A 26303-nucleotide genomic window follows, 5' to 3' on the forward strand; every position below is an offset into this window, starting at 1 on the left:
TTTTCATGTCTAATAGTAATAGGATAAGTCCATTTTATTAATACACTCTACCTTTTACTTACTAATAAACATGGTCACAGATTTCTAACTTATCTTTTTTAGTAGCAAAAAATAAAAACCAATTTTTTAAGATTATATGAGACTAGATGAAATTAACACTATTAGCTATTTTTATTTATTTATTTAAAGATTGTACTTATTTACTTGACAGAGAAAGAACACAAGCAGGTGGAGCAGCAGAGGCAGAGGGTGAAGCAGGCTCCTCACTGGAGCGGCGGCCCAATGGGGCTCGATCCCAGGACCCCAGATCATGATCCGAGCTGCAGGCAAACACTATTAGCTATTTTTAGAACATAGGGTCTTTTCAAAAGAATACCGCAAATAATATAACATCAAATCTGGGATAAAAGACTGCTTGGTAACTTTCTTCTTCATGAAAAAGCTCAGAGAAACAAGCCTGCAAGATGTCAGAAGTCAGCAAAACCCTCAAGAGCATAGTTGGCAGGCCAGCCTGTGGGAGAGGTCCTCGGCCACCTCACAACAGCTTCCCACCTTACTGCTCTGCACCAACTCCATATTCATATAACATGGCCTTGCTTCCTTGTCTTCTGCCCTCAGCTCTGATCCCTACCTGGCCTGCTGAACAGGTCACTGACCCTGGCTCCAGGCTGACTGCTTATGCTGTGTTGACTCACCCTGGGTCACTCACACACTCCCTTTACTAGCAATGGGTGTTGGCAACCTACTCACTCCTCAGAATCTGACCTCAGCTCCATCCTTTTTTTTTTTCCCCACTTCACTACTCCTCCTCCATTCTGACAGCTTGCAGTGACCTCTTCCTACAAAGACAGAAATGCCTTGGTGTTTCATGCGTAAAATTCTCAAGTAAAACACATAATAAAACCTTTAGTCCCATTTTGTAGGGCCTCTTTCAGCAATCAAATTACTCCTAATAAATCAGGGAGAGTGTCTGAGTGACCTTGAATAAATCTCAATTCCTCTTTGAGCCTACGCTTAATAGTTCCAGTTTTCTCATCTAAAATTTCAGGGATATCAGACTAGATAACCTTTTAAGACTACCTCCAGTTCTTGCCCTTGAGTTCCTAATCTCAGTGAAATGACACCACCAGACATTCAGAAATCCTCTCTCTCACTCATCCCCATATCCAAATGAACAAATTATTCCCTCTATCCCTGTCACTTTGTCTTCTGTTCCTCCTAATTTTGCTTAAACATTGCCTCAACCTCCTCTATAGAGCCAACGTTAACCCTCTCACACCTTTTAGCTCCCCTTCAGACTTCTCCCAGTGTCTTCTAACATTCTCCTGAGTGTGAGCTTGGGTGCCTTCCTAAGAGTTTATATGATCCTCCAGAAAATGTTCTGATACACAGTCAACAATGAATGAAAGAATGAAAAGAATAAAGAAAGCCTGTAAAAATCTTCAGGCCCAAATCTATAAAAGGGACTTAAGTAATATATATTTTTAAATTTTTTCTTATTTTTAAAATTTGACTTAGGTAATATTTTCTGTTTTTTAAATATTGGAAAACAAAGCACTGAGCAAGAGGTAGATTAGAACAAGTGGGGTAGGGTGGAGGTAATAGTTATGAGCCAGAAGATGTGATAAACATTTTGATACACAAGATCTAATTTAATCCTTGTAACAACTGTTCAAGGGGATTTAATGTTGTCTCCATTTTACAGTTAAGGGAAAGGATCTCCAGAAAACTGCAATAATTTGCCCAAAGTCACAAGGCCAGTTAAGTGGCAGGGTCAGAACTACACCCAAGATGATGTGACTCCAAAACTCTATTGCTCTTTCCTAGACTTGATACTATCACGATTCTACCTTCAAAGCACTGGCTCACATGAGCAGTGCCCACTACAGCTAGCCAATTTTATCTCATATTAAAATTCTAGAATTTAAGAAATCAAAGTATTTAAGAAAAAGTGGGAAACTCTTGACATCCCAGCTGTGCTATTCATGTATAGACTCTATAGTTGTATGTTGGCCCTAGCTATACATACCAGTCAGTATCTTTAAAATGTAATATTGTATAACCCAATCTTGTGCTAAGATTATCCAACAGTACCTTATCTACAAGCACACTGCATTTGGGGATGCCCTCCTTTATCTATGTTAAGCTTCCCAGAGATTGCAATATAATAATATGGGCTTTGATGCACTGCATCTAATTTTATCGTAAAAGAAACATTCTCTGCCATCCAGTTACCATGGATGAAACAGTAACTACTGCAAACAGAAGAAAAAAGCAGGTGGAGTCCTGAAGTAAAAGTGAAATGTAAATGAAACCTAAATTATTTTAAAATAGTAGGTCAACTACCGGTTGTATATTTGAACAAAATCGTTTAACAAAACCAGGAGGAAAGAGTGTAAAACCATTAACAAGAGTCAAATGAGGAAAATATGCTTTCAACATTTTCACTTTTTTTCTTTCGAAATCTTTAGTGATTCAAATTTGAGAGTCCTCTTATAGGGAAGATATTAAAAAGGAATTACAAATGCAAAAGAACAGAAGAGCATTTTACCTTTTATTCCAGTTTCTAGAAATAGTCTTCCTATATTCCTGGAATATACTTATTTTTGAGATTTCATCCTAGTCCACCCTGTGATCCTTTTAGAAACCCAGTACAGTCTAAAACTACAAAAACAGATGTACTCAAATCTTCCACACAGACCTGTACAGATCAGAGTGGTCAAGCATAGAGTCCTAGCACCATAAAGAACTTCAGAACATTATAAGTACTGAAGAAAGTATGAAACACAAAAACAAAACAAATCAAAAACAAAAAAAAAATCACAAACCTTTTAATCACAAAAAAACTGATGTCATATTCCAAATATGAAGCAAGCATATTCTTAAAAAATGTGTAGTTATTTACAGGTATACTTATAAGTATATTCTATCCATACTGTATATAAATATAAATGGCTTTTGCTATCATAGTGGGCCACACCACTACCTAGGGGTCAAAAAGCAATTGATACCTATCTATTTTAAACTATAAGCCTAGAGATTACATCATTTTGGTGCTCTCCTTCAGAGTTTAATCATTTTGATGAAAATTACTAGAACTACTTATTTCTGGCTAAAATCTACAATTTATGCCTTTTGGGTTAGATCCCATGAAGACAAGATCCCATATCCACCCTCATAATAACCTTTCATAGGCTAGAATAATCAGCTAGAGCCATTCAGTTCTTCATTTTCCAAGTCAAGAACCGTGTTGCAAAGGATTAGATATCGAGTAGCTTTACATGATTAAGAGCAGAGTCAAATCTCTTATACTTTCCACTATAATGGAACACAAGTCATATGATCTTGAAGACTCATCTAGAATGACTAACCAATTCCTTTAGCCTTACGATACAGTTTCCATTTCTATTAATAATTATTTCTATTTAATAATTTTTATTTAATAATTATTGATAGCAGGTTTCTTTTAAAAGCTAATATATATACTTGTCCAACTATATACTTTATAGAAAATATATTTTTAAAAGTTTAACTTAGAATGTGCAGGTTCCTTAATTTGCCAACCTCCCCTAACACCACCACCATTAACACATTAGTATCTGATCTTTAAAATTCATACCTATGATTTAAGTAGACTTCTTTTTTTTTCTTTAAAGATTTCATGTATTTAGAGAGCACACATGCACAGGCACACACATGAGCAGGGTTGGGGGCAGAAGGCAGAGAGAGAGAGAGAGAAACTGAGAGAGAATCTCAAGCAGACTCAGTACTGAGTGTGGAGCCTGCCTGACACGGGGCTCAATCCCACAACCTCAAGACCATGACCTGGGCAGAAATGAAGAGTCGGATGCTATCCCGAGCCACCCAGGTGTCCCACAATTTTTTTTAACAGAAATGGCATCATTTAATACTTAATGTTATTTTGGATTTTTTTCCTTCATTTATTCCTAAAAAATAATAAATAATATTTAATCAATATTACACTTGCTAAGTATTATTAGCACAAGCTTTACAAGTGTTTTCACATTTAATCTTCACAGCCAGTCCATGTACTTATGTATTGGAAACTGGTAACAGAGAAAAGAGAAATAATCTGCCCAAGGTCATAGAATTAGTTTTAAGTATGGAGGAGAGGATGAAAATCCAGGCAGCCTAAATGAAACTGTACACTCTCAACCCTTCACTATGACATACCTGTAAGTACACACAATGCTATGTGGTTCTTTTTATGACTATATTAATTGTATGAATATAACATAATTTACTTAATCCCTTACCAAAGATGGCTATCTGTTTTACTTTTAATTTCTTGCTTTGGTACACAGTGCTGCAATTAATGTCCTTGTACACACAGCCTTGTACATTTAAGTACCCAGCATCTTCTCTTTTTCTTTGAAATAATTCTAACTTAGAAAAAAGCTGTACCAATAGTACAGAGTTTCTGAATACCCTTTATACCTGGCCTTCCCCTAATGTTAACTTATAAAACTAAACTATAATGACTAAAACCAAGACATTAACATCAGTATGGTCTTATTAAACTAAACTACAGAACTTATTTGAATTTCACCGGTTTTTCCATTACTGTCTCTCTTTAATTCCAGGACCCTATCCAGGATTCTATGATCCATTTGGTCATTGTGTTTTCCTATACTCCTCTAATCTGTTTATAGTTCTCCAATCTTTCATGACCTTGACACTCCTGATGAGAATTGGCTGTTCTATGGAATATTCCTCAGTTTGAGTTTGCTTGTGTTTTCTCATGTTTACAGTGAGGTTAGGCATTTTTCAATGGATACTTGTTTCTTTCTATGGGGTATAATCGAATATAATATTTTTGCTCGAATCATTCCAGCGTTGACCTTGGGCATCTCTCTAGGTTGGCCAGGGGTCCTGGCATGCCTCTCTCCTTTGTTGAGCACTTCCTTAACTTTCTGGCATTCTGAGATGTATTTTCCCTGCCTCACGCCTAGAACCAAACACTCTCCCAAGGACCTCTGGTTCCTTTTATTGGTGAATAATACTTAAAATCAAGGTCTGGATGCTAGGAAGGTCACTGCTTCTGGATCCTCTCAGCAGGCAGAACCAGGAAATATCTGGATGTGTACTAACCCAGCATATACACACCCAGCTATATTTCTGTGTCTTTACATTAAAAACTATAAATTCATACTGATAACTCCAATTCCAATCTGACACCAAAGGGTTTGATTTTACCCCCTTTGTAATTTGTAATGTCTTTCTCCTATAGAGAGAAACCTGGCTCTTACCATCTACAGTTTATTTGCTTATTTGTTTAATCTTAGTAATAATTTCAGAATTGCTGCCTCATGGCCTCCTGTGTTCATAGGAAATAATGTGAAGTTTAGAAACACTAATTTTTTAGTGTTAAAAAGCACTTCTCAAATGCAAATACTGCCAGATAGTTCTCTATTTCTTAATAATGTAAAACACACCACAAATCAGAGTTTGGCCTTTTCATAAAAATATATGTGGGTACCTATAGAAGTACTGACACTATTTACTGGAGGTTAACAGCACTGGAAAAATCCTTACAGTAAGCTTTATTAAAAGTATCATAAACAAGGAAAATATAAGACCATAAGAACTTGAAGAAGTTACTGAAGAGAGTTTCTAAAGGTTTAGTTTTCAGGTATTTTTAATTCAATTTTTCCTATTAAAAATGTACCTGGTATAGTAGACAGACAAAAAAATATATAATCTCAAAGTCAGTAGCATTATGGAAATATGAAGAGAAAGAAATAAGTAAAAGTAATTGCAATCTCTTAGAGCTCTTGGGAAAATATACCTTAGCATATAAAAGTGGGTAAATGACTGGAAAAAGATGAAATCTGAAAGAGTTCCAGTAATTTTGAATATGAAAGCATCAAGTTTTGATCAAAACACCAGCAGAGATCCTGGCAGGATGATGACAAGAAAAAGATGTGTGCTTCCTTTGCAGGTGCTAAATAGCTAAATTAACTACTGTATGAATAACTTATATACAATTTACCCAGAATGCAGAAAGCAATTCCAAAAACAACAACAACAACAACAACAACAACAGCTAATTCTCCTCTTAAAGCTAGTAAAAAATGACACAGAAGAAGTGGTTTCTTTAGCAGGACTCCAATCATCAATGACTACCACTTCAGGTTTGGGTAGAGGCTGGGAAGAGAAGGAAAGAAAACAGACACTGGCAAGACCTAGGAAGAAAAGTCTGGGAAGACTCTGGAATGCTTAGTATGCACCAGAAGTTTAAAGAGCTAGCTGTGCTCATCTTATTATTTTAGCTTTTATGTACATATCTTTAGAAGGCTGAATAAAATGGCCATTGGCAGTTACATCCTTTGTATTTTTAAAAGGTTAGCAAGAAGTATTCTAAGACTTTTTAGATAGATGCATGTATTTCAAAATAAAAATTTCACACAATCTTTTTAAAAACTACCTGGGTGACCCAGTTGGTTAAGTGTCTGACTCTTGATTGAAGTTCAGGTCATGATCTCAGGATTGTGAGATCGAGCCCCAGTGTGGAGCCTGCTTAAGATATTCTCTCTCTCTCTCTCTCTCTCTCTCTCTCTCTCTCTCCTTCCACTCACCTCTCCCTATCTATAAATAAATAAATGAATGAATAAATAAATAAAAGCTTATAGATAAATTAGGTAAAAAGAAGGTAACATACAAAGTAATTAATGCTTATAAAAAATTTTCCTTCATGCTAAATTAATATAAAAAAAAATCAGTGGAGGGATCCCTGGGTGGCGCAGCGGTTTGGCGCCTGCCTTTGGCCCAGGGCGCGATCCTGGAGACCCGGGATCGAATCCCACATCGGGCTCCCGGTGCATGGAGTCTGCTTCTCCCTCTGCCTGTGTTTCTGCCTCTCTCTCTCTCTCTCTGTGACTATCATAAATAAATAAAAATTTAAAAAAAAATCAGTGGATAACACTGAGTTTTTTGATAGATGCCACAGGGCCATGCCACTCTACACAGAAGCTGCGATTGTATTCATATTTTATCACCCATCTATAGCAGGGTACAAAGTCCACTAAAAATGGTCAAGAGTTAAGTATTGTGGGGAAATATGAAGGAAGAGTGGTATACTTTTACGGAAGGCCACAATCCCCAGGTTTTCTTTTTTTTTTTTTTTTTTTTTTTTTTTTTTAATTTTTATTTATTTATGATAGTCACACAGAGAGAGAGAGAGAGAGAGGCAGAGACATAGGCAGAAGGAGAAGCAGGCTCCATGCACCGGGAGCCCGACGTGGGATTCGATCCCGGGTCTCCAGGATCGCGCCCTGGGCCAAAGGCAGGCGCCAAACCGCTGCGCCACCCAGGGATCCCAATCCCCAGGTTTTCATCAGTATATCTGGAGTTCTGAAAAATTTAGAAATACATAACTAACTCTTTAGACTTTCATATGTAATTCTACTGGGTTCTAATAGCTGAAGAAAAGTTGACACAAAAGTCACATCACATAATTGCCCAGTCTTTTTAAAAATGATATTTCTACATTAAGTGTGTAACTTTTTTACATTCCTATTCTTCTACTTTAATCTAAAAAAAAAATCTGATTTTATGCTATAGTGGTTCAAACAGCTCAGTGTAAATAACCAATACACATGGATGTTCTAAGTGTATCACACACTGTCACCTTTCCATTCTCTACACTTGGCACTTAAACTATTACCCCACCTCTCTAATCTAGAGTTCTGTCTCCTATTTTAGCCTCGCAGAATCCATAAGAACCACCTTTTAAATGATTAACTAAATTCTACTTTCTCAAAGGAGGTTTCCATGATCCCTAGTTGGAAGTCATTTCTCTTTATTCTGAAAGCCCAAAGCTTTTTTTTTTTTTTTTTTTTTTTTTTTTTTTTTTAATTTTTATTTATTTATGATAGTCACAGAGAGAGAGAGAGAGAGAGGCAGAGACAAAGGCAGAGGGAGAAGCAGGCTCCATGCACCGGGAGCCCGACGTGGGATTCGATCCCGGGTCTCCAGGATCGCGCCCCGGGCCAAAGGCAGGCGCCAAACCGCTGCGCCACCCAGGGATCCCAGCCCAAAGCTTTTTATACGCAACTAACTCTACTGTAGTCTGAACATGCTTGCCCTCCCTCCCATGATTCTCATTCCATATGTGCTGCTGAGAAGGAACTCTGCAGGTAGAATTAAATTTATTAATCAGTTGACCTTAATACAGGATGATCATCCTTGATCATTTAGGTGGGCCCAATTTCATTTTACAAGCCCTCCAAAATATAAGAGGAAGGCAGAACAGTCACTCGGGAGATGTGCCAAAAAGAAGAGCAGAGGAAATATGAAGCAGAAGGGAGGTCAGAGAGACATGAAGAAGGAGAAGAACTTGGGCCATCATTGCTGGGTGTGAAGATGAGAAAAGGCACCAGAAGCCAAGGAATGTGGCTGGCTTCTAAAAGCTGAGAATGACCACTAGCCAACATCCAACAAGGAAATGAGGACCTCAGTTCTATAACCACATGGAACTGATTTCTGCCAACAGCCTATATGAGCTTGAAAATGGATTTACCCTCAGAGCTTTCAGAAAGAGTAAATTTGTCTACACCTTGACTTGGTTTTGTGAGATGTGGAGCATAAAAATCCAGGTCAACCCAAACCTGTGACCTACAAATCAGTAAGAAAATCAGTCTGTGTTGTTTTAAGCTGCAGAGTTTATGGTAATTTGTTACAAGAGCAATAGAAAACTAACATGTTTGCTTTTGCACTTTATCCTACTCAAGAAACCTTCATATCTCCTAGGACATCAGAAATGTCTGAGGAGCTTTTAAAAATGCAGATGGACCCAGAGACTTGAAATTGATGAGGAGGGGAGAACTGGGAGAAGACATCAAGATTTTATTTACAGCTCCACAAGTGACATTTTCCCCAACACTTTTTTTTTAATATTAGCATCACCAGAGAAAGTTCCTCCTGCATGCCCATTCCTAAGATATTCCCACTCTCACAACCTCAGACTTTTTTTTATTCACCATAGGTCAGCTTTGTTTATAATAGAACTTCATACATCATATAACCATGCATTGCATACATTTGTTTATAAAGCTTTTTTCATTCATGAACACCACACTACGTGCCATAGTTCATCCATTCATCTGTTAACAGACTTTTGGGTTGTTACCAGTTTAGAACTATTATGAATAAGGTTGCTAACAAGTATTTTTGCGACATAGGCTTTCATTTATCTAGAATTGCTAAATCATAGGATAAATGTATGTTTAGTTTCATAAGAAAGTTCAAGACCTTACTTCAAAGAGTCTATACCATTTAATACTTTCCACCTAAGTAAGAATACAGTAGTTGCCTATTATTTCTCCTCTCACCTCAAATGATTTTAATGTGTAGACAGAGTTGTGAACTACTATATTATATTAAAAATTCCTTCAAGGCAAGATGCATGTCTCACTCATCTCTGCTTTCCCCAATATATTTAGCACAGTCTTTACCAAAGCAGAAACTCATGAATCCTACCAAATTTCATCTTTTTTTAAAAAGATTTACTTATTTATTCATGAGAGACACAGAAAGAGAAAGAAGGCAGAGACATAGGCAGAGGGAAAAGCAGGCTCCCTGCAGGGAGCCTGATGTGGGACTCGATCCTAGTCCCCGGGATCATGCCCTGAGCCAAAGGCAGATGCTCAACCGCTGAGCTACCTAGGCATCCCTCAAATTTCATTTTAATCCAGTTTTTTATTACTTTTGTCATACATGGCAAACCTATTAAGTATGCCTTTTCTACCTAACCACAATTAGTGTATAATTTTGAGTAAAGCATTTCATAATCTGTATAATCATCGGTCCAAAATTTGTTTTCCCTAACAAATTCTGAGCTCTATGAGGGCATAATCTGTATCTGTCTTATTTAGGGGCTGCACCCCAGAATCTAACAGAGATTGGCCCATAGCAGGACCTCAATGAACGAACAACAAGTGTTGGGGAAAGAAAAACTCTTCCTGCTAAGTACTTTGTGTGTTTATTTAAATCAAAACAACAAGGCACAAATCTCTACTCTCGGAGGGTCCTAAGTTTATAGGCTCTTAATATTTGGGGACCAAAGATCCTTCTGCAATCTGATTAAAAATATAGTTTTTCATACTTAATATTAAATAATAATTTAGTATTTAATAATAATTTAATATTTATGGATCCCCTTGCTCTCAAAAAAAAAAAAAAGATGGAATTATATATACACACACACATTCACAATTCTGCATACAATGTCAAGTTGTTCACATGATGCTCACAAAGCCAATTCATGGTCAGAAATCACTGCAAAGTGTTTTATGTAAAACTACTTTCTTTCACAAGTATTTGTTGAATACCTGATTTGTCCTGGAATTACACTAGGTATTAAGATACTGTGACCAATAAGACACAGTCTCCGCCCTTAAGAATAGGGTGAGAGAAAACAAAAGCAAAAATGAACTATTGGGACTTCAACAGGATAAAAAGCTTTTACACAGCAAAAGAAACAACCAATAAGACTAATAGGCAACCTATGGGATGGGAGAGATATTTGCAAATGACATATCAGATAAAGGGCTAGTATCCAAGATCTATAAAAAACTTGTCAAACTCAATACCCAAAAAGTCCAGTCAAGAAATGGGCAGAAGATATGAACAGACATTTTCCCAAAAAAGACAAACAAATGGCCAACAGACACATGAAAAAATGCTCAACATCACTTGGCATCAGGGAAATACAATTGCAAACCACAATTAGATACCACCTCACACCTGTCAGAATGGATAAAACAATTCAGGAAACAATAGATGTTGGCAAGGATGTGGAGAAAGGGGAACCCTCTTACACTGTTGGTGGGAATGCAAGCTGGTGTAGCCACTCCTGAAAATACAGAGGTTCCCCAAAAAAGTTAAATATAGAACTACCTTATGATCCAGCAATTTAACTATTGGATATTTATCCAAAGGATACACACACACAGTGATTCGAAGGGGCACTTGCACCCCAGTGTTTATAGCAGTAATGTCCACAATAGCCAAACTATGGAAAGAGCCCAGATGCCAACAGATGAATAGATAAGATTTCACTCATAAGTGGGGTTTAGGAAACGAAACAGATGAACACAGGGGAGGGGAAGAAAAAATAGAAATAAGATAAAAACAGAGAGGGATGACTGGGTGGCTCAGAGGTTTAGTGCCTGCTTTCGGCCTGGGGCATGATCCTGGAGTTCCGGGATCAAGTCCCACATTGGGCTCCCTGCATGGAGCCTGCTTCTCTCTCTGCCTATGTCTTTGCATCCCTCTCTCTCTCTGTGTCTCTCATGAATAAATAAATAAAATCTTAAAAAAAAAAAAAAGACACAGAGAGAGGCAAACCAGAAGAGACTCAACTATTTGGAATAAACTGAGAGTCACTGGAGGGGAGGTGGGTAGCGGGATGGTCTAGATGGGTGATGGGCATTAAGGAGGACACTTGATATAATGAGCACTGGGTGTTATATGCAACTGATGAATCACTAAATTCTACCCCTGAAACTCATAATATGCTATATGTTAACTACATTGAATTTAAATAAAATTAAAAAAAAAAAGAATAGGGTCAGGGAAATGAATAAAGAATATGTCACACACACACACTGGAATATTACACAGCCATAAAAATGACAGCATACCATTTGATACAATATGGACCTAGAAAGTATTATGCTAAATGAAATAAGCCAGGAAGAGAAAGATAAACACTCGTTTATCACTCGTGTGATATGATTTCACTCGTGTGGAATGATTTCACTCGTGTGGAATTTAAGAAACAAAACGAATGAACAAAGTGGGGGGCGGAGACAAATAAAAAAACAGATTCTTAACTATACAGAATATTCAGATGGTTACCAGAGGGAAGGAGAGGGGATGGGATGGGTGAGTTAGGTGAAGAGCATTAAGAATACATTTATCTTGATGAGCACTGAGTAATATACAGAACTGCTGAATCACTATATTATACACCCGAACTAATATAACACTGTACGATAACTACACTGGAATTAAAATTAAAAAATGAATACATAAACAAAAAGAATCAGAACTATAAATACAGAAAACTAACTGATGGATGCCAGAGAGGAGAAGGGTGCAGGGTTGGGCAAAATGGGTGAGAGGGAGAGGAATAAGCAAGCCACAGGAATAAAAAGCAGAACATAAGGAATACAGTCCAGAATATTATAATACCAACATAATGGGTCAGATGATAGATATACTTGTGGTGAACATACCACAACACATAATCTTGTCAAATCACTAAACTGTACGCTTGAAATTAATGTAACATTGTGTGTCAACTATACTCAATTTTTTAAAAAAGGGCCAAGGAGGTCATACACAAGCAACAAGCCATATCATCTAATAAAAATTCAGATACTCTCAAAATCCATAACTCTTTTCAAATATGCCTTTCTTTGGTGAAGTCTACAACATATGACAACCTGAAATGCAAACAACCCTTCAAGGTAATATTTTAGGTACACAGATTCGTCTTTGATTTATGTTTCTACAAGTGAAAGAAAACAAAAGAAAAAGAAGTCAAAACAAAATTTATCTATGTTGCATTCTTAAGGAATAATTGCTTTTGATTGCTTCTAGAATTAAGTAACCACCAGGTAAAATGACTTGCCTAGGATTAAGTACTGACTTCCCTTAATGGTGTTCTTTAAATGGCAGTGTATTGAAATGAACATAGTAATTCATTTACATGAAACCATCAGAATTTTCAACAGGTAGCTGAGATGATGAGGGAGAAGTGCAGGAATGTCTACTGGTCAACAGTAAAGCTGTGTACCTACATCATACTAGAAACACTTCCTTGTGAAGTGTGGGAAAATGCTATTTCATGTTTTTTTCTGAAAAAGCAGCATTACAGCACAATAACTATACTTCAATCTATGACAAGTCTGAGGGAAGGGTAAATGTTACAATTACTAAAATAAAAAGCTTTAAATTAACAACAAAAAATCCAACATTGACAGGGAATGGAGTTCATAAATGAGTAGAGAAATGAATTATTCTACAATACTGGATTTTCTGATGTCAGCTAATTTCTTTAAATACCAAAATCTTTATAAAATAGTTTTGTTGGCAATCTTTCCAAATCTATTTCACACTGTCTCCTTAAACTAAAGTTTAATGCAACATTTTTGACAACTCATTAAATAGAACCATTTCTTTGATGTGCCATATAATATAAAATAATGTAATTAAATATAACTTCTCTGAGAAGTTACTTGACTACATAGATTTCCTATCCTTTGTCAAAACAACTCCAGCTGTTCCATTTGGAGACCCAGAGCTTTTTACGGTTTCATTTCCTTGTCACCTCATTATCACATCACTTCTTGCTAAGGTCCATAGAGCTAACAGCACTCACTCCAGCTTCATCCTTCCAATTCATGGCTAACTGGGAAAATAACAAAATTAAGTTAAATTTTCAAATAAAAAATTTAAATGAAGACCTAAATACTTGTGTTTTATGAAGTATGTTTATGAAAAACTAATTGGATATGGCTATTACTTTGTCAGTAAAGAGCTGGTTGAGATTGGCAAGTGCCCCAGCCAGCTCATAGACTGAAGCAGTCGTTTGTGTATCAAGTATCCACCTGTGTCTGCATGTCCATTTGCTTAGGATACACCAAGGAAGGGAGATAAGGATGAAAATTTTGAAGTAAAAATTGTGGTTTTTATTCAAAATAGGCCACAAATGCGGGCCTGAGTAAAATATTAAGGTCTGTTACACAGACACTGTAACACTCATTTCTTCTGGCTGTTTAGAGGTCTTATTTTAACTTTGTGTTTTCAATTTTCTGAGTCTTTTTCAGACAATTGACCTTTACATGAGTAAAACATCAATACAACCACAAAAATTGTTTATGGCATTTTTATTGTACAGCTAAAAATGCCTTTCTATTAAAATTTGTTTCATTGTATCCTTAATGGATAGGTAAGCATTGTACTTAGAATACGTATTTGCTGACAATTCATTTACATTTGATTGCAGACCTGTTTAAAAAAAAAAAAAGCACATCACTCCTAAGGAACCCATCCCCATGTGGTGTATCATAAGCAAAAGGACAATGGTTTAAATTCACAGTGTGACTCATGACATTCATACTAATATCATATGTTCATACTTGAGTGAAAGGAGCAGCAACCTGGACAGATTATGCTATGATGTTTTAAAAAATCTCCAAACATACAATTTAACTTCCATAGAGACATCTGAATATGAAATTCTGTAGCACTCCTTCATGATCAAATTAAAAATAGAATCTCTGTGGGAATCATTAATATTCCATTAAAATACCCATAATGATTACTATCTTGCTACTCAAACTTCTTTCCTTTCTTTTTTCCTTTTTTTTTTTTTTTTTTTGGTTAAAAAATCTGTTCGTACTCTTTAAGTAGCATCTGTTCTGCCAAAATGTTCTACCAGACTTCTTTTTGGTAGATTTTTAAAAAAAGATTTTATTTATTAATTTATAAGAGACACAGAGAGAGAGGAAGAGACACAGGCAGAGGGAGAAGCAGGCTCCCTGTGGGGATCCCGATGCAGGACTTGACCCCAGGACTCCAGGATCACGAACAGAGCCAAAGGCAGATTCTGCTCAACCACTGAGACACCCAGGTGTCCCTTGGTAATTTTTTTTTTTTTTGGTAATTTTTTTTTTTTAAGCATGAACGTGATTTGTGGATTTTCAGCTACTTCAAAGTATTATCCTCATTACAGTTACCATGTTTCATTCAAGGTCTGAACCATATGAAAAAGCAGCATCATTATTCAGTCCGTGACGAGCACAGGACTGACAGCAAAGCATGTTTCTAGATCTCCATGGGGAAAGCAGAAGGAGAAACACACCACGAACCTTTCATCACAACTCAGCTTGATTCATTTTACTGAAAAAAAGCAGTAATCTTTATTTTAAACAAGAACCTTTAGAGCTTTTCTCTGAAAAAGCTTGCTAACATAGCTTTTCTCTTTAAAAGCTATCCTGCTTATACCAGGATAAGTATCCAAGCCCTTTTCCTCCATAGATACTGTTGCTACCAGGTTTCCATGACCTTCTCTCTAAGAGAACTCACCTACTCTAGGCAACAGTAGATGCTCTTTTTTTAGCTACACTTAAATACCACCCATAAGTTCCTATTTTCAACTACATACTCCGAATATAACTCAGATCAAGTATTTTTGAGAATCCACTTCAAGCTTTTCATTTATAAAAAGTTCAGACTTTTTTCTGACTGCAGCCTGTTTCTTCCTCTCATGTAATTCTTTAGGACTAAGCCTTTGAGAATGCTGCTACAACAAAAGTGATTTTCCTGGATTTAACTCTGAACTTTCACTATTAGGTACACACTTGTTTGTCTAAACCAATAAATGCAATATGAAGGATAAAACTTGATATGATTTGAGTTTACAAAGAGGAAAATGATGTTCAGAATGCTTCCAATATTTAGATTGAAAGGTACCTTAAAGATTATTTGTAAGATTTTTCCAATGTATCTGCCATGGAATATTTAGATCAAAAAATATGAGCACAACAGAAGACCAGAGCAAGAAGTTCAGGTCCGGGTGGCAAGTGGTGGTGACAGAACAGGAGTAGGCCTTAGACATGATGGGCTAAAGGAGACCAAACAGATTATGGGCACAGCCCAAATATCTTATTTTACAAAGAAGAAACTAAGGCACAAAGAGTTGAAATAACACCGAGGGTCCATCATCAGTCATTGGCAGCTAAGACAGGCTCTGAGCCAGTGACCTCCACAACCCAGTCACAAAAACTATAGTAGTAGAAAAAACAAGGAAGCTAACATTTATGAACATTTGAATGCATTTTAGATCACATAATGCTAGCCACTGAACACACATCATCTTACTTAATCCTCAAAATGACTCCTGGAGGAAAGTAGTATTATCCATGTTATACATGAGGAAACTGAAAAAAGTTAATCAGGTAAAATATTGGGCTTGCTTTCCAGATCTGATACTATTCACTTCAAATGGCCACAAAGCCTACCATGACATTCAGCCTAATAGGTCAAACATTAACTCAGAAAAAAAATTATGGTTGTTCTACCTTTTATTGCTCTTCCATTCCACGCAGATTAGAATGCAGGTGATATAAGAGGTGGCAGATAGGCAATTCAGGGTAACAATTTAGCAAGAGAAACTCTAATGATAAACTTGAAATAATAAAATAGTATATTTTTCTCAATACTGTCAATTACCCCTCTCCACATCACTATTCCTTCTCTCATGGGCAGATCATTTCTTTATCATCTTTTCCATTTCTATTTCCACATCTTCTCAAAAAATCTCTACACTCTCTGGAGTAATCATAAAGGTAGATTTACATGACTTTCCAGCTTTCAACTCTTCAAAATAATTCCCATTGCCTTTTTCTTAATATGCCATTGTTTCTAATGCTGCTACACAGTTATACCTATCCTGTTGATATTTGGTAATTTATTTTTATTTTTTTATTTTTAAAATATTTTATTTATTTATTCATGAGAGACACAGAGAGGCCGAGACGTAGGCAGAAGGAACAGCAGACTCCCTACAGGGAGCCTGATGAGGGACTCGATCCCAGGACCCTGGGATCACCACCTGAGCCAAACACAGATGTTCATCCACTGAGCCACCCACTCAACCACTGAGCCACCCAGGCACCCTGATATTTGTTATTTTTTTTTAAGATTTTATTTATTTATTCATGAGTGACAAACAGAGAGAGAGGCAGAGACATGAAACTTGATCCTGGACCCCAGGATCATGCCCGAGCCAAAGGCAGATGCTCAACCGCTGGGCCACGCAGGTGTCCTGATATTTGGTATTTTAAAAGCAAGAGCCAAGAGTGGTAAAATTTCATTAAGCTGATTTTTATATGATTCCTAAATCTCTGGCTGAGTGGAGAGAACAGCCTCATTTGCCTTATTTTTTTTTTTAAGTGAGCCTTTTCTTCATGAAAGTTTTATTGAGATAATTTCAGATCTGCATATAGTTGTTAGAAATAATAGATTTCTTATACCTTTTACCCAGTTCTCTCCAATGGTAACATTTGCAAAACCACAGTATAATATCACAACCAGAGTACTGACATTAACAAAATCCGATCTTAGATTTTTGTCTTCAGTGATAATATTTGAAGAGAAGATGAAAGCAAAAGTGATGTGTGCAAGGGGGAGTGCGGGATGTTGCTTAAGGTCAGTTTTGGGCTAAAAGAAAAGAAGGGCAATTTTAGGTGTTAAATTTTCAACCCTCTCCCTGGCTGAAAGGGTTAAATTAGATAGAAGCCTGGGAGTGAAGTGGCCTGGATTTGCTCTTTTTTTAAGAAGAATTCTTACAGCTCTTCCTTCATGTCACACTGTGTGAAGCAGGTCCTTTTCAGGGATTGAGATCACAGAAAAATCACTGATCTCTAAGTCTAACTGCTGACTGATTTTTGTTTGTTTACCCTTAAATACAACTGTAACTGATTGAAAAGCCTAATGGTTATCAACCTTCACAGGATATTTCCTAATCATATTTCTTCCTTGTCCAATAAGACAGATTAATCTTTATTTAAAATGTATTTTTCACCCCAAAGAGTCAAAGCAATCTCTAAAAAGTAAAGCAAAGTGGAAGGCATCACAATTCTGAACTTCAAGTTTTATTACAAAGGTGTAGTGATCAAGACACTATGGTACTGGCATAAAAAATAAGCAAAAAGATTAATGGAACAGAATAGAAAACCCAGAAATGAACCCACAACTATATGGCCAACTAACATTGACAAAGCAGGAAAGAAGATCCAATGGAAAAAAAAGGACAGTTTCTTCAACAAATAGTGTTAGGAAAACTGGACAGCAATATACAGAAGAATGAAACTGGACCACCTTACACAAAAAGGAATTCACAATGGATGAAAGACCTAAATGTGAGAGAGGAAACCATCAAAATCCAAAAGAACACAGGCAATAACCTCTTTGACATTGGCTATAGCAGCTTCTTACTAGATATGTCTCCTGAGGTAAGGGAAACAAAAGCAAAAATAAACTACTGGGATAGGACTTCATCAAGATACAAAGCTTCTGCACAGTGAAGGAACAACAACAACAAAAAAACTCAAAGGCAGTCTACGGAATGGGAGAAGATATTTACAAATGACATATACGATAAAGGGTTGGTATCCAAAATATATAAAGAACTTATCAAACTCAATATCCAAAAAAACAAATAATCCAGTTAAAAAATGGACAGAAGACATGGACAGACACTTTTCCAGAGCCAACTTATAGATGGCTAACAGACACATCACTCAGCATCAGGGAAATACAAATCAAAACTACAATGAGCTACCTCCTCACACCTGTCAGAATGGCTAAAATTAACAAAACAGGAAACAGGTGTTGGCAAGGATGCAGAGAAAGGGGAATCCTCTTGCACTGTTGGTGGGAATGCAAACTAGTGCAGCCACTCTGGAAAACAGTGTGGAGGTTCCTCAAAAAGTTCAAAACAGAATACCTTACAGTCCACCAATTGCACTACCAGGTATTTACACAAGGGATACAAAAATACTGATTTGAAGGGATACATGCACCCCGATGTTCATTGCTGCATTATCGACAATAGCCAAATTATGGAAAGAGCCGAAATGTGCATCGACTGATGAATGGATATAGATGTGGTCAAATATTATATATATATACTTACACATGCAACAGAATATTACTTAGCCATCAAAAAATGAAATCTTATCATTTGCAACCATGTGCATAGATCTAGAGCATCTTACGCTAAGCTAAATAAGTCAGTCAAAGAAAGACAAATACTATATAATTTCACTCATATGTGGAACTTAAGAAACAAAACAGATGAACATGTGGTAAGAGGAAGAGAGGCAAACCAGAAAACAGACTCTTAACTTTTAGAGAACAAAGCATTACTGGAGGGGAGGTGGGCAGGTGAATGGATTAAAAGGCTGATGGGTATTAAGGAGCGCACTTGTGGGGGATCCCTGGGTGGCTCAGCGGTTTAGCGCCTGCCTTCGGCCCAGGGTGTGATCCTGGAGTCCCAGGATCCAGTCCCACAACAGGCTCCTTGCGTGGAGCCTGCTTGTGTCTCTGTCTCTGTCTCTCTGTCTGTCTCTCAAATAAATAAATAAAATTAAAAAAAAAAAAGGAGGTACTTGTGATAAGTTTGGGTGTTGCATGTAAGTGATGAATCACTGGACTCTACACCTGCAACTAGTATTAAGTTGTATGTTAACTGGACTTTAAAAACTTGAAAAAAAATTAACTCTTTTTTTTTTTTTTGCTGACCTTTTAAGTATATCTGTTTAAATGATACCCTTCTGGCTAATTTCTCCATCATTTTCACAAATTATTTTTCCCTAATAATACCAAATAGGAAAACTGCATTTACAATAAAACATAATGCTTTCTTTCTTTTTTTAAAAAAATATTTTATTTATTATTTGTTTGAGACAGAGAGAGAGAAGGAGAGAGGCAGAGACACAGGCAGAGGAACTAGCAGGCTCCATGCAGGGAGCCCGACGCGGGACTCGATCCCAGGTCTCCAGGATCACGCCCTGGGCTGAAGGCAGCGCTAAACCGCTGAGTCACCCGGGCTGCCCGAACATAATGCTTTCAGCCAACTACCTATGTTAAGGATTATATATAGCAGCTTATATATTCTTAGAAATTTCTTATAAAAAAAGCTCACAGAAATTCTGTCTTTAGTGAAAGCTAAAGGAAAACAAGCACATCTGAATAAGAACTTTCATTGGGATTCTGAGCAATACAGTATGTAACCTTTTAATTCACTATGTTATTTACCATTCCACTTAATGGAATGATGCATATAAATCCCACTAAGCCAGGCATACTGATTAACATTCTGTCAATTTAATTTAATTGCCACTCCCCCCTACCCTGCAATCTTCACACACACACACACACACACTCTCTCTCTCTCTCTCTCTCTTTCTCTCTCAAACACTTTTCACCAGTAACTACATCCCTGAGAGAGTGAAAACTTTTGGTTTTCCCTCACTGGAATGCAAGTTAATATAATGTTAATAAATTCTCAACATGCAAGTAATTTCTACCCCCAAAATTAAAATTTCAGATATTCTAAAGTCAAACATCTAATCATAACCAGGAGCCTGAAAGGATGGCATGTTATTGACTTGCCCAAGCAAGATTTATTTACCTTGCTTTTTTTTTATTTCCAGTGACACTGCCTTGTAACCAGAGCTATTATTAAAGCTATTTGTGTACATAAGCAGATTTAAAAGGAGTTATGTTTCAAAACCTCTGCAAAATGTATTCAGTTTTTTTTAGTTGTATTAGAATCATTTTGAAAGTTGTGGGTGGTTTGTTGTTTCTACTCTCTCATCATTAAGATGGTATAAAAGTTCTTAAGACATTTTTTTAGATAATTTTTTTCTAATTTCCTTTGGCACCTATTGAATTCAACTGCTGCTCAAGAAAAAAGAAACTTAAAGACCTAACTATGACAAGGATAAAAATATTAAGAATGTTACTTGAGTATCACATGGTAGGTGGCAATAAGAAAGTTGAGTTAGAAAACAACCAGGGTTTCATGTTTCATTGCCAAAATCTTGAATCTTGAATCTGAATCTCCCCAAAATAAAATTATGCAGACAATAACTTACCTTCCATCCTATATGTTTACATGACACTTTTCTTCGGCTCTTTTTGCCTTATTTCCCATTGCTTCTTTCATGCTTTCATGTAAATATATTTTGAAATGGCTACTTTCCCTCTAAATATACTATAACTGGTGGCCATCTCCCAAAGTTCCTGTGTTTCCCCCTATATGTAATGAGAAATGAAGGATTATCAACTGCCAGGGTTAGAAATGGAAAGCAGAATGAAGATAAAAATGTAGCTCTTCTGTTAAAACCAAGAATAGAGATTTATAGGAAACTCAGAAGATATAAAACTTACAGAACAGTTTAAGACCAAACTTAAACTGGTCCTGGAATCCTGATGAACCTTTGAGGAAGCAAATTAGTTCCTGTCCCCTTTGATGATCCCAAATAATCCTGGGATATTAATGGAGATGTGAATTATTTGAAGTGGTGAAAAATACTGGGGAAAAAAGAAAGGTTGCTAGATGTCCAACTGCTCTCTTATATTTTCTCCAAATAGTCCTAGGTAAGAAAGCTCAGGACCTCCAATCTTGCAACTTCAAAGATCCAAACCAAATATCACATATAAAAGTGTGGCAAGAGGGATAAGATCTAGGAGAAATCGCTTATTGTTAACAAGGTAAAAAGGCAAGGAAAACATATTGCTAACCAAGGTTCATTTTCAGGTGCCTCCACGATGATAAGACAGACTTTACGGAACAAATGTATCCTGCAGAAAATTTTGATGGCCATTCTTTGGAATCAACAAGTCTCCGGAAAGAAAGGAAGCTATAAATGATAAGGGTTAAAAATCTTACCACAGAAAGAGGAAATATTCAAGGTCAAGGTCACAGATGGCCCATTTAAAAGAGCAAGAGAATGTGTATGCTTAGGCTAAAAAAGGATGGGTAACAGAGGTCTTGTGAATTAATGCTAATCCCACGTGGCCTAGTACTTGTAAAACACCTAAGATCCAAACCCTAAAGGGATGCAGGCCCTTTCCAGTCCACTTCAAGCTAGGTTAAGAATAAAATAATATTAAAAATAAAAAGCTATGACAGCTAACACATACAGCATTTATTACATGCTAGAACTCTAAAGGCTTTATGTGTTAATTCATTCAATTATTAAAACTGATGAGGTGGGTACTAATAAAATCACCCATTTCGCAGATGAGGAAATCAAGAGACAAAGTTTCAGTGAATTTGCTTACAATCCCTAAACTAATAAGAGAGGGGAACTGGGATTAGAACCCAGTCAGAATAGCTTCCAAGTCATAGTCATAATCACCACACTACAGTGTCTCTCAAAAAGTTCAGTCTCCAACCCAGAGCTGGCCCACATTTACATTTTCATCCTTCTCTATTCGTGTATGTAAGAGTTTTATTACTTATTATAAAATCTTAGGAATGTCTTATTGAGTCTATCAGAACTCAAAGCAGAGCCTCCCTTCCCCCTTCTCTTCCACATCGTCCCTCCAGGATGTTTAAGCACAAACCACATCCAAGTAGTGCGATGGGCAGTCCCTATGCAAGCCATAAAACACGCCAGATTGTTTGGCATATTTCGTTAAATGAATTGCTATCCTGGTTTGGTGAAATAATAGAGAAAGGTACTTATGACAGAGATCATTAATGTTTATGGGTGGGAAAGGTGGGAAATGAAATACAATAATAATCTAACTAAAAAACAAAATAAGTCTACTATTACAATGGTACCTATGTTTCAAAGGCCTCTCTCAAACATCACATCCTCCCAGCCAGATGACAGCTTTAAAGAACCTAAATAATATTCTGTAACTGGTTGTCTTTTTAGTATTCAACTAATTCTACTTTACAATATAGGCATCTAGAATGTATACTCAAAGCAACTTGTGGGAGAAACATTCTTATTTGCACTAAGCACTCATTTATCTCTTAGGTCATCAGGTCAAAAGGGACACTGCAGTGGAACTGAAAATTATTTAAAAAAGCACAAAGTAGCATCTATCCCTTTCACAAAGTCTAAGGCAAAATTAAAGCAAAATATTAAATAACTGAAGTCTCCAAAGTGAAGGCTTGAAAAAAATTTCTCATCTTTCATACTTTTAAATACATTAAAGTTTATCTTTTTTGATAACCATTTCTGTTGAGAACAAGTAGAATCAGTTTATATTTTAATTTTAATATGGAATAACTGTTCATTTTAAGGGAAAAAGAACCACCCATCTTTCTTAGTGATTTGTGAGGAAAGGTGCCCAATTAGTTCCAGCATGTTTTCCAAATCTACAATACCCAATGAAAGCAAAGGGCCTTCACTAAGTATTTCCTATGACCCAACCACACTGACAATAGACATTAAGTGAAATATTACTGCCAGTCCAAAGAAATCTGAATAGACACAGATCCAAATGTTACTTTTGATCCAAAGAAACCTAAAAGTAATAGGATCTATATGTAGCAATGAAAGCCTCAGTTTAATCCATGTAACTCTAGGCATCTCACCTCATAAACTGATTGTACATGCCTGCAATTTTCAAGTTGGAGAGAGGGTAGAAGAAGACTGAGAGGGGTTAGGTTACTCAGAATCTGTAATGTAATATCAAACATTTTGTGTTTATCTGTGTGATGTGTCATTTTCCACAATAGTTCAAATCAACATTCCACTTAGTAATTTATCCCCGAAGAGAATCAAGAAACAGCCATTGAGAAAGAGAGTGAGGGAGAGAGTTTGAGAGAGAGAAGAGGAAAAAGAAGAAAGACAAAAAGAAGAGCACAAGAGAAAGGAAAAAGCAGAAACAGAACCAGAGGAGTAAGGGAGGGAAAAGAGGAGGAGGGAAGAGCCAGAGGGCAGGAAAGGAAAAAAGAACAGCCACATGGGAAAGAGAAATGAAACAAAAATGGTTTGAAGAAAACCTTTTCTAGATGGAATCTGCAGTAAAATCCAGATTCTTACTGAAATGGAACACTCCCCCATCTCAGGTGGGTGAGTGGCTGGAGTCTTTGCTATGAAAGGGAATCGGTATTTTACTTGACAGTTTCCATGCAAAAAACCACTGTCATTTTTCAGTGTCATTTCACTGTCATCTTCCTACAGTAAATAAAAGAGTTTAATAAATATTTTCCCCCCTGAGGTTTATAAACATGATCTCAATGGACAACTGTAACAATCATCCAGAAAATTCTCGGCAGAGTCAATCAAAGAACATATGTTTACCCAAGGTGAATGGCAGCCACTGGACTGTATGTTAACTATATTTGGTTTCAGACAGCTCATCAAACATGCTCTAAACCTGCCCAATAATTCATCCACAGTCATGCAGGTTACCACAAGCCTACCAATAGAATCTAAAAGCTTCACTATGAAAATTTTTCCTGCCAATTTCCATTTCTGACATAACTTGGTAAAAGCCTCACCAATCCTTATCTTAGAAAGACTGCATTATTTTCCAGGTTAATACCACTAAGCTGAAAAAAGGCTTATTAACATGTGTCTATAGTACATCTTCAATGGATATAAAGAATATATTTATTATGTCACAATCCAATACCGTTTCTCACTCAGAACCATAGCTTCAGCAATGGCAGCATTTGTCCTTTAAAGAAACAATTTAAAAAATACCTTCTTTATATAGTAACCTGAAGCTACTTTTCTTCCTGCTTTTTCCATAGTGTAATTTTTTAATGAGCTGCAATTAAAGTCAATAAAGAGAATCTCATAATACCATATTCTTGTGCCTTTTTTCACTTTCCATATATATATGTCTTTCAAAATACAGAACACTCTATATTTTATATGATTTAAAAAATATCATAAAACATAATAAAGGACTTATTTTCAACTGGTATTTTTTCCAGATCATACCATGATTCACGTGTCACCCTTAGAAAATTCAAAGGAATTGCCAAAGAAATCTACACATGTACAAAGATTTTAAAAAGGCTAGAATCAAACAAATCTGTAAAGCTCACATTGTCAACATACACATCTTATACTGAACTTCTAAAATACAACCATTATCAATCACTATTTTGTATTCACTTTAAGAAATGAATATCATCTCATTATACTGCTGTAGAATGTTATGAATTGTAAAGCTGATTTTTTTGCCTCCTTGAAAATAATCTGATGGGAACAACATGCTGATTGTTACCAATAATGAAGCTGACTACAAATAATTCGGACGTTCTACCATTACTCAGATTTCCAGAGACAACCTAAGTGGCTCTGTAACTAGGAACTGAATACAGCTTCCATTATAGAATGTAAATGCTTTTTTGTTTCCATAGTAAATAAACCTTTGTGATCTTTCTCAAGTTCTGGCAGTATGTTTACAAATAAAATAAAAACTACCCATTATTTGAATCACTATTAATTACAGTGTGAACTTTTAGCATTATTCATTGAAGGGTACTTGCAGACTGACACATTAGAGGTCCAATAGAAATATCATCAACAAAACCAAAAACCAAAACCAAAATGCTTAAGTGATCCTTGGTCTGTTTATTTTAGATTAAAAAATAAGCAGAAAAGATAAATATAAGCATATCTTTAAAAACAAATATTTCATTGCTCACTTTTAGTAGATCCTTGGAGAAATCACCACCCTCATTTACCCCTTGGAGGTTTGCAATGAACTCTTGGCAGGTCATCTTCTTTCCAATATTCTGGAATAGAGGCAAATGATACATTCTAATGACACACATACATGGAATCCTTAAAACCATATAATTAAGCAAAGCAAGACTGGATTTTTCAAAACATAAATGAATACACATGACCTGTATATGTGCATATATATCCACACATACATATAGTATAAACTTATATGCATAAGAAACAGATAACATTATGCTTTCAAAAGTCATTAAATATAAATAACAAATTATCCAAACCTTTATTTTAACCTAAGAAAACACCTGAAAAATCTATGCTATGTTCATATACAAATAAGGTCATTTTAATGAAAAATATGTATAAAATGACATTTCTGAGCTAAACTCTGATAGCCATTTATGAAATAAGCAAATAAATGGCTATCAGAGTTCCTACACATCGTCAAGAACTGTGAAGGATCTGAGATTTTAGCCCACTTTCAAGCTAACACAGTCTACCACAATCTCACATGTTGGCAGATGAAGTAAGATTCCTGAGTCAGAGGCACAGAAATTTATTACAGCAATAGGAGTAGCCAAGATACCAGCATTTTCTTGTTCCAGTTTCCTGGGTCCCAATTCTCACAGAATCTGAACATGGTCAGCAGATATGCATACACAGTGGGTTGTGACAAGGAAAGGAGCCCTATAATTTGGGAATCTGAATATCTTTAATGGACAGTAACCATGTCTATCAATTGCTTTTGCTCTAAAGGAAGAAACCAACTCCTATCATCCAAGGCTATAAGCAAACCTACCTATTGTTCTAAAGTCACTATATTTTCCAAAGTTGATCACTAGAGAAACAATTTTGAAAAAATAGACCAGAACAAAGGCAACCAAAGCTTCTGTTCACAAAATGTACCGAAATGCAGGAGACCCATGGAAAATTGTCTCCAAACACATTTCCAAGTTGATTTTAGAACAAGTTTAACCAAAAGAAGACTACATAAATAAACAAAATGAAAAACACTAGGAAATCTAAACTACA

General features: G+C 36.2%; 1 protein-coding gene across 4 annotated transcripts in view; it reads right to left on the bottom strand.

The window, feature by feature from the left end:
- Positions 1–26303, bottom strand: part of PSD3 (pleckstrin and Sec7 domain containing 3) — a 594054-nt gene that overhangs the window by 280245 nt on the left and 287506 nt on the right. For all 4 annotated transcript variants that reach the window (XR_005371404.1, XM_038559855.1, XM_038559856.1 and 1 more), the window contains exon 9: positions 25235–25324. Coding sequence is in view for 3 of the 4 variants with exons in the window: in XM_038559855.1 (XP_038415783.1) it covers positions 25235–25324 (90 nt within the window). In the remaining variant the exon portion in view is untranslated. The remainder of the gene's footprint in view (positions 1–25234; positions 25325–26303) is intronic.

The sequence above is a fragment of the Canis lupus genome, chromosome 16 (assembly GCF_011100685.1).
Source record: "Canis lupus familiaris isolate Mischka breed German Shepherd chromosome 16, alternate assembly UU_Cfam_GSD_1.0, whole genome shotgun sequence".
In the NCBI taxonomy this organism is placed as follows: domain Eukaryota; kingdom Metazoa; phylum Chordata; class Mammalia; order Carnivora; family Canidae; genus Canis; species Canis lupus.